The 9,361-nt window shown below is 40.1% G+C and overlaps 1 protein-coding gene and 1 long non-coding RNA gene across 2 annotated transcripts in view; one reads left to right on the top strand and one right to left on the bottom strand.

The window, feature by feature from the left end:
• LOC127537670 (uncharacterized) overlaps window positions 1–9,361 on the top strand; it is a 122,116-nt gene that overhangs the window by 66,856 nt on the left and 45,899 nt on the right. The window contains exon 2 of the long non-coding RNA XR_007947459.1: window positions 8,680–8,761. This is a non-coding gene — a long non-coding RNA (uncharacterized LOC127537670). The remainder of the gene's footprint in view (window positions 1–8,679; window positions 8,762–9,361) is intronic.
• Window positions 1,513–7,340, bottom strand: LOC110968096 (C-C chemokine receptor type 6-like). The gene is made up of 2 exons (XM_051960597.1): window positions 7,191–7,340; window positions 1,513–4,868 (listed from the first exon to the last, which is right to left on the bottom strand). The coding sequence occupies exon 2, from the start codon at window positions 4,854–4,856 to the stop codon at window positions 3,681–3,683; it is 1,176 nt and encodes a 391-aa protein (XP_051816557.1). The 5' UTR covers window positions 4,857–4,868; window positions 7,191–7,340; the 3' UTR covers window positions 1,513–3,680.

A 9,361-nucleotide genomic window follows, 5' to 3' on the forward strand; every position in this document is an offset into this window, starting at 1 on the left:
GAGACATAGTGCAAACTCTGCACTTTAAACTCCAATCAACTGATAGTGAAGCAGGCTGAGCAGAGTTCCTGCTGAGACTCTGTGCTGTTAATAATTATATTTATACCTTAAATGATAAACGGACTTGATAATATTGACAGAGTTTATGGTTTAAGACACCACCAGCACAGGTTTAACATCAATTAAACTACCACTACATAGATGCTTTTTATCTAAGATTTTGTCAATCTACTCATAAATTTTGGATAAAACAACAGATTTTGATGTTATTTCTAGATCAGACATGGATTGCGTTGTGTGTTCTTTGCTATTCTGTGCAGTACTTCCGAAAATTAATTTCTGCTAAAAACAAGCAAAGACATCTGATGTGCAAGAATTAAGTCTGTTTATTTTACATAATATGCAGCACAGGCCCACAAAATTAATTCTGGATTTTTACACCAATGGCCAAGGAATATAGTATGTATATATTTGACACATTATCATTATTATTATTATTATTATCGTTGATTGACTGATTAGATGACCAAGAATATCCTTTTTTTCTTGAACTTTAATGTTTGCCTAGCAGGGGACAATGCTAATGCTGCTAGTTTGTTTTTCTAACAAATTTGGTAGCTGCATGTACTTATGGGTATCTTATCAGTGACAGGCCAGTTATTGCACAGTTCTGGAAATTCTGAAACACACGCAGACTAATTTACTTTCATCTATCTTACAGCCCAAACAGTGGTCAACAGCGTTACTGCATCTTTAAAGGTCGGTGCAGCTCAGGCCAAAGACCAACATATGTGCCAGTTGTCACCATGAATGTAGTAAAGAGAACTAGATGTCAAAGTTCAAACATGGTCCCTGTTTCATTCCTGTTTTGTTTTTGGTTTTTGGTTTTGTTTTTTCTTTTTTTTTACCAGGTAAAAATGTTTGAGAACCAGTTCTCATTTGTAAACATAACCTGGCCAAGAGGTGCCAGCAGTAACAAATACACATGTAAACCACAGACACAAATAGACATATACTGTCGATCCTCAGGGCCAGTGACCCCCTAATTAACTTATTCAGCTGTCAGGGAATCACCGGACCAGCTCTCCATCCTTCGAGTCCAGTTCTACTGCCCCCTGAGATCTTACTCAGAGGGATGCTGCAGAACTGTTAAGCCGGTTGACGAGGAAAATTCGCCTAGCTGTCTCACTGCCTTCATCCAGATGCCTATCCCTGCTTCCTCTGATAATTAATTTAACCGAGTAGCCACTTCGGTATAGTTAAATTTAACCACCAGACACACCTGTTAACGGCAGCTTTTCCTCTCATAGATCTTGCTCTTGGTAAGTTGCTAGGTTTAATTCAGAGATTATGGACTTATAGACAACCTCTAGGATATGTTTATACTGGGCCAACCTGACCCCTATGATTAGGTAACCTTTCAGAACCTTGCTATTATTATGCACGCAGTAAGCTGACTTTTTACATCCAGAGCTAGATGTATAAGTATTCATTCAGGGATAAAAATAGCACTTGCAATTTGTTGTCTTTAATTGCAGAATAATGCTTTATTAAAATATATTTAGCAAGGGCGTAGCAATAGCTCTTAATCATCAGACAATTAATCAAACATCAATATTCTTTCAATTGTTTAACACGACTCATAAGTGGAACCATGCTTTCATAAAAGAGAAGCAATAATCACCCAGATTACATAATTTGGAGGGAGAGCAGCACGGTGTGGCCACACCTGGCTGCTCACCTGAGACCCGACAAGTGTTTGAGACCCCCCGGGGCCCAGGGGGAAGTGGACGAGGGTCCGACCAGATTTAGATCTGCATATATCCATTTTTGTTGTTTGGTCCAGTATTCCTCACATGGAAAATAGAGTTCAGCAATGTTCCTTCAGACAGCATTATTTCCAGATCACAGTTCTGTAATCCTCCAACACTGCAGGAAACGCAGTACTTTGGTCCATAATTCCATCAGAACAGTTATTCCTTTGCAGATCATGTTGAATCCCCGTCCGAGTTACTTGGTAAAATCCCCCTAGGCTCAGGGCATTTCTACCCTGGTTTGCATCAAGCGACTATCACCCAACGACTCCCAACTTGCGTCTCGATCAGATGCAATTTATAGTTTACTGAACCTTATGCATATGCCATGACTCCATGATCTCATACTAAATTAACTTGAGCAATAACTTCATCTCTACCCCCTCCCAACTCGCACACTTGCCCCATACACTGACCGCATGATCACCTCCACTTTTAAGGAACTGAAACTGTCTGTTTTGGACTGTCCAGACAGCCCATCTTGCCCCCCCTGATCTCTCCTGTCTGCAACTCAGCACAGGCTCCTGATCAGGAAATGGAAAAGCGGATGTCAGCCTCTAACTGTCGCTGGCATCCCATTGTGCAATCTTTTGGACAATGTGTACAGACTTATTAAAAAAATCCAATCTATTTTGAGTTTAGCAGTCTTTACGGTGAACATTTGACCCTAGTTCACTTAACTCGTGACTTCTCACCTCTTTACCAGGTTAAAACCCTCTTATTTTAACAGTAGTCAAACCTCTTTCTAAAACATCTCAGTTTAATAGTAATCAAAACTCTTAAAAGCATTCCCATTTCATAAAGCATAAGTTCCTCTTTTTAGTCAAATCTATCAAAAACATCAGTTTTCACAGTGAGCTGCTGTTCTGACCTCTACACTGTTTCAACATTAAAGAATGTAAGAAATAGACACTTGGTTAGATCAAACACATTCATTAGGTTATGGCATAATCTGATCCTAAATCACAGTTATATCACAATGTTCCCTTATTTAGCTGTTGTTCTGTCAGAGTCTCCCCTTTGTGGCTGATTCTGGGATCTCATATCTCCATGCTTCACAACAATACACAAAACATAGAACAAAAGTAAACAAGTAAAAGCTGCGTGTTGACAGATAGCCAAAGAATGTCTGCTTTGTCCCAGTAAGCATTTGCGTTTTTGTTGAACGCATACAATATTTTACATACACTTTAAACGTTCTGTTTTTTGTTTTAGCTAATGAGATTTTTTTCATGTTTTAAAAGACTGATTTTCATCTGACTATCTATAATCCAACTTGCTTGAGATTTATGCTACATTTTCACCACCAGCTCTGCAATCTTTGATACTCTTGTCTTGATGTGGGAAAATGTTGACTTTGTGTTTTAATTTGTACTAGTCAAGCTGTGCTTGATCTAACTGCTTCGTTTGGTCTAAAGTGATTAACACAGAAAACTATGTGGAAGGTTCTATTTTTTGAAAATTCTTCATGTGAAATACCTCTGAGCAGGCAGGTCAGGTAAATCTGACAGAAAACGCTGCATAAAAAGAAAAAATAGAACTTCTCAACTGTCTTAATTATTTGTGCGCATGTGAACTTCTGAACTGAATCTTATTTTGAATTTATATCAGCTGGTGCTTTAGAATTTTCCTGAGTAAACTTTGAGTCATGATGAAGCGGTCTCAAAACAAGGATGTTCAGGTCATACTTTAATACTAAAAGTCATCCATCTTGTTTCTTATCTTCTGAACCATCCAATAATTGCTGAGATGTATTTTGTGACTCCCTCAAATAAGAACCACATTGTTACAATCATGATTTACATACATAAGTCAAGTTTAGACTTCAGAAAAGATCTTTTCCGGAGCTCCGTCCGCTGGACGTCCTCACATGGTGAAGGAGTCATTCTCGCTGTATCCGTCCATCAAGTCACAAGCAGCGAACTTGTTGAATTCTGAGGTGACCCTGGAGGAGCGGCGTGGAGCGATGTACTTCTTACCCCGACAACACAGGTCCTGGAAGATCCTCCTGAAGTGGTTCCTGAACTTCACCCCAACAAAGGCGTACAGCACTGGGTTCAGGCAGCAGTGCAGGTAGGCGATGGACTGCATCACCATCAGGACAGTCTGCAGTCTGTCCAAGTCTTCACATTCAGCTTGCTCGAACATGTTGACAGTGTCGTACAGCAGCACCACGTTGTAGGGAAGGTGGCAGGCGATGAAGACCACCACCACTGCCAGCACCACCCGCACTGCTTTGTGTCGCTGGAAGTTTTTGGCTTTCATCAGAGTGACGGTGACGGCGGTGTAGCAGAAGATCATGATGAACAGTGGCAGGAAGAAGCCCACGGCCAGCTGGGTGCTGGGGACGGCCACCTTGGTCGTCCGGGCCATGTTGCTATCTGAAAACCTCAACTCGCAGACGTACTGCGAAGGTTCATCTGTCTCAAAGTCCTCATCTTCCATCATATAGTATTCACTGTTGTGGGTTGGCTCGTACCACTGGTAGAAGTAAAAGGTGGGGACGGACACCAGTATGGCGAAGATCCAGACGATGGAGCAGATGACGCGGCTGTACGAGAGCGAGCGCAGCCTGAAGCTGCGGCGAGCCTGGACGATGGCGATGTAGCGGTCGATGCTGATGCAGGCGAGCAGCAGCATGCCGCTGTACAAGTTGATGCTGTATGAGCCGCGCAGCAGCTTGCAGGCCACCGGCCCCATCGACCATGACGAAAACTCGTTGTAGATGATCAGAGGCAGCGCCAGCACAAACAGGAGGTCGGCAATGGCCACATTGAGCAGGTAGATGTCCGTCATTGACTTGATCTTCTCGTAAAAGGCGTAAGTGACAATCACCAGGCTGTTCCCCACGAAGCCCAGGATGCAGATGATGGAGTTGATGTACGGGCCGACCACCGTTTGCACCCAGAGGCTGTTGTTAAATGTGCAGGGTTCAAGCACGTCCATGTCATAATTATAGTACTCTGGGGTGGTCTGGTTGACATCTGACATTACTGTCATGAATGACTGGTTGTACATCTGCTCCTCCTCAGAGAAATCCATCTTCGTCTTTCACTGCAAACAAAGAGCAAAGAGAGAACATCAAACAGCAGCAAAGACTTCTCATCAACTCATTGAGTGATTCTACATGAATACTGTTGGTGGTCAGCAAAACTGAACTGAAACTTTGCATCTGGCGGAACAAGAAGACCACAGATCAGACGTGTTCAGCTTTCTAGACTGAGCGACAGCAAATATCAGTATCAGTTCCAGTATCGATAAAGGTTAAGAAAAAGCTATAGGATAAGGGCACAGAGCAGGTAAAACTTTTCCCATGGATCAGTTTTTGGCAGATGATTATTTTTTGGTACATTGGTTCAGGAAATAAGTTCAGAAGAGAAAAGGAGTTTGAGTAGAATTTGATCAGCACAAGTACTGAACGTGGTATAAAGGGGAAGATGAGGCTGTAAATTACTCTTCATAAGGCAGGTCAAGGCCATCAGCAGTGTCTGAGTGAAAGTTAAAACAGAAGTGATGACTATCATGATATATAATAATGACAGCAGTCAGCCAGATCTGTGTTAATAAAGCATAAAAGACACAGTTTGTGCTTTTTGTTGACAGAGGTGCATAAAAACCTAAAAATGTTAACAGGAGCTAAAGTTTAGTTTGTCACATCCAGCTGTTTATAGGAGTCTTTTCTCTGAACTTATCAAATACCCGCAGCATCAAACAGCAGCAGGACTTATACGTGCATCTACAAAACATATTTATGTACAAAATACAGCAGAAACTTAATTAACTTACTTAACTTAACCTTAATTAATTGGAATTCCAAATTATCCCCAACATGGAGTCAGGATCAAAGATGATCTGTAAGTACTGACATTATGTGTTTTTCTTCACTTCAGATGAACTGTCACAAATTTTTAATCCTTGTTGACACAGCTCAATCTGGAGCTGTATGACAGGTGGATATTATTTTACTGAAAAAGTCATTTCCCCCCTGTTTTTTACAGTGACAATGAGCACATTAGTACAAATTGTCTGTAAATTACCAACACATAATTTTCAATATGAAAACAATGAATAATTATAAACTATGCATGCGTTGTCTGTGGGTGAACTACAGCAGCATCTCCTCTCTTGGGCTATTTTGAAGGTTTGTTTCCATCATAACCAAGTTATTGACTGTACCTGTATTATTCTGTGCATATGATTCAGTGGTGGTTCAAGACAAATTTTACTGGAGGGAGCAAGGTGGGGCTAGTGTTTAATCACAGGGGTACATTAAAAAACAACATCAATGATATTTAAGCAATCAAAACTTTTATTTTACTATATATTAGGATCAAATAAATGTTTTGGTTTTTTTTTTTTTTTAACAAAAAATGCACCAGCTGAAACAATGAGGTTATCAAGACCAGTGTTGAAATGTGCAACATAAGTAACATTTAAAATCAGTCACATGAAACAAAAGTGGTTTGATTTCCTGCCGTTGAAAATCTACAACAGGATATGAAAAGTTGGGCTGTCTGGAAAACTGGTTCTCAAATACATTAAGAGGCCTCGACCCATCTAGATTCTATACTCAGGAGTCGTATAACATTCCTAGACTTGGAAAGATCTAGAGTAAACATAGTGTACAGCTACAAATTTATTTACTTAATGCATCATGTATCATATGCATGTACTTTAAAATGCAGGTTATGTATTTGTTTATCTTTTTAAGACAACATTCAAATATCAATGACAAAAAAAAGAATTTACAGCAGAAACCAACACTTTAGTGACACACAGTACTATAAATCGTAATGACACTGAACTGCAAATTACAAACATAAATACACTTTCTACATGACAAAGCTAATGGTGCAGTATTTGACCCACACTGATCCCATTGCTGGCCCTCTGGTTTTTCCCTTTGTGACTTTTATTTCCTCCTCTCAAACCTCACATTCCTCTGGCTCTCCCTCTTCCTGCTCCTCAGCTCTCTCCACACATGACACCTGACAGGACCTGGCTGCTTTCAGTTTATTATTTGGGGCAAAAAAGGACGCAATGTCCCTTTCTCCCCTCATGCTAACTAGCCCACAATAAGAGGAAAATCGTAGAGGCATGCATACATGTAATTTAACAAGTAAATTTAACCGTAAGGATGAATACTCTTCCTTACTTTACTCACCAAATGTATTATTTATCAAAATCCAACAGCTAAGATTGAGGTTAGCTAGTTAGTCATCATACCACAGTGATATCAGATCGATATTTGGTTTGATGAGTTTGTTTAGCAATTTTAAACATGAGACCAGACATATACAAACTTGATTTCATTATCAGAGTGAGGAACAACAGTAACACGGTCATGTTTGCAACAAATCATATCGTTTTGCTTACCTTGTGTGTGTCTCTTGCAACAAGAAAACTAGTTCCTCCTTTCTCCAAAATTTGTAGCAAGCCTGAATCCCATCAAAACAGGCAGAGCACCTGTCCAGGACGGAGACAGCACTGGAAGCAAAGCTGCAGTTTGGGTCCGTCGCTCTGATTTATCCGCATAGCCACAATAGTTTCAGTTTCGACGATACTGCATACTATTGTTATAAAGTAATCAGTTAATTATTCAGTCAGTACAGCAGCCAGCGACATTTGGACAGGGGTACTGACCCTTGTAGGCTCCTTTGTAGATCTGCCACTGTGTTTAACTGCAAGCAATGTCTGTTTTTACTGTTTCCATAATGACATTTGGACCCATGGAAAACCTTTTCAACAGACGAGAAAAGTGAATTTTACTTTCGCGATGTCTTCACAATGTTTCATCCAATGTAATAGAATAATATGCATCAATAGCAATCAGGTCAATATATACACACGTGGACAAAATTGTTGGTACCCCTCAGTTAAAGAAGGAAAAACCCACAATTCTCACTGAAATCACTTGAAACTCACAAAAGTAACAATAAATAAAAATTTATTGAAAATTCAATAATCAAAAACAGCCATTACTTTTGAATTGTTGATTAACATAATTATTTAAAAAAACAAACTCATGAAACAGGCCTGGACAAAAATGATGGTACCTCTATAAAAGATTGAAAACTATTTGACCAGAGTGACATGATTAACTCAGGTGTGTCATTTAATTGACATCACAGGTGTTTCCAAACTCATAATCAGTCAGTCTGCCTATTTAAAGGGAGACAAGTAGTCACCCTGCTGTTTGGTGAAAAGGTGTGTACCACACTGAACATGGACAACAGAAAGCGAAGGAGAGAATTGTCCCAGGACATCCGAAAAAAAATTATAGACAAACATCTTAAAGGTAAAGGCTATAAGACCATCTCTAAACAGCTTGAAGTTCCTGTGACAACAGTGGCTCATATTATTCAGAAGTTCAAGACCCACGGGACAGTAGCCAACCTCCCTGGACGTGGCCGCAAGAGGAAAATTGATGACAAATTGAAGAGACGGATCGTTGGAATTGTATCCAAAGAGCCCAGAGCAACCTCCAAAGAAATTAAAGGTGAACTCCAAGGCCAAGGTACATCAGTGTCAGATCGCACCATTCGTCGTTGTTTGAGCCAAAGTGGACTTCATGGGAGACGACCAAGGAGGACACCACTGCTGAAAAAAACTCATAAAAAAGCCAGACTGGAATTTGCAAAAATGCATGTTGACAAGCCACAAAGCTTCTGGGAGAATGTCCTTTGGACAGATGAAACCAAACTGGAGCTTTTTGGTAAGGCACATCAACTCTATGTTCATAGACTCAAAAACCAAGCATACGAAGAAAAGAACACTGTCCCTATGGTGAAACATGGAGGAGGCTCAGTAATGTTTTGGGGCTGCTTTGCTGCATCTGGCACAGGGTGTCTTGAAAGTGTGTAAGGTACGATGAAATCTGAAGACTATCAAGGCATTCTGGAGAGAAATGTGCTGCCGAGTGTCAGAAAGCTTGGTCTCAGTCGCAGGTCATGGGTCTTCCAACAGGACAACGATCCAAAACACACAGCCAAAAACACCCAAGAATGGCTGAGAGAAAAGCGTTGGACTATTCTAAAGTGGCCTTCTATGAGCCCAGATCTGAATCCCATTGAATATATGTGGAAGGAGCTGAAACATGCCATTTGGAGAAGACACCCATCAAACCTGAGACAACTGGAGCTGTTTGCTCATGAGGAGTGGGCCAAAATACCTGTTGACAGCTGCAGAACGCTCACTGACAAATACAGAAATCGTTTAATTGCAGTGATTGCCTCAAAAGGTTGTGCAACAAAATATTAAGTTATGGGTACCATCATTTTTGTCCAGCCCTATTTCATTAGTTTGTTTTTTTTTAATAATTATGTTAATCAACAATTCAAAAGTGATGGCTGATTTTGATTATTTAATTTTCAATAAATTTTTATTTATTGTTACTTTTGTGAGTTTCAAGTGATTTCAGTGAGAATTGTGGGTTTTTCCTTCTTTAACTGAGGGGTACCAACAATTTTGTCCACGTGTGTAGTTGAGGGACTTTTGGAGTCCATGGCATATATCTATGTATGTACATTATGATCATGTCTTTACAA

This window comes from Acanthochromis polyacanthus, chromosome 16 (genome assembly GCF_021347895.1).
Source record: "Acanthochromis polyacanthus isolate Apoly-LR-REF ecotype Palm Island chromosome 16, KAUST_Apoly_ChrSc, whole genome shotgun sequence".
NCBI lineage: Eukaryota > Metazoa > Chordata > Actinopteri > Pomacentridae > Acanthochromis > Acanthochromis polyacanthus.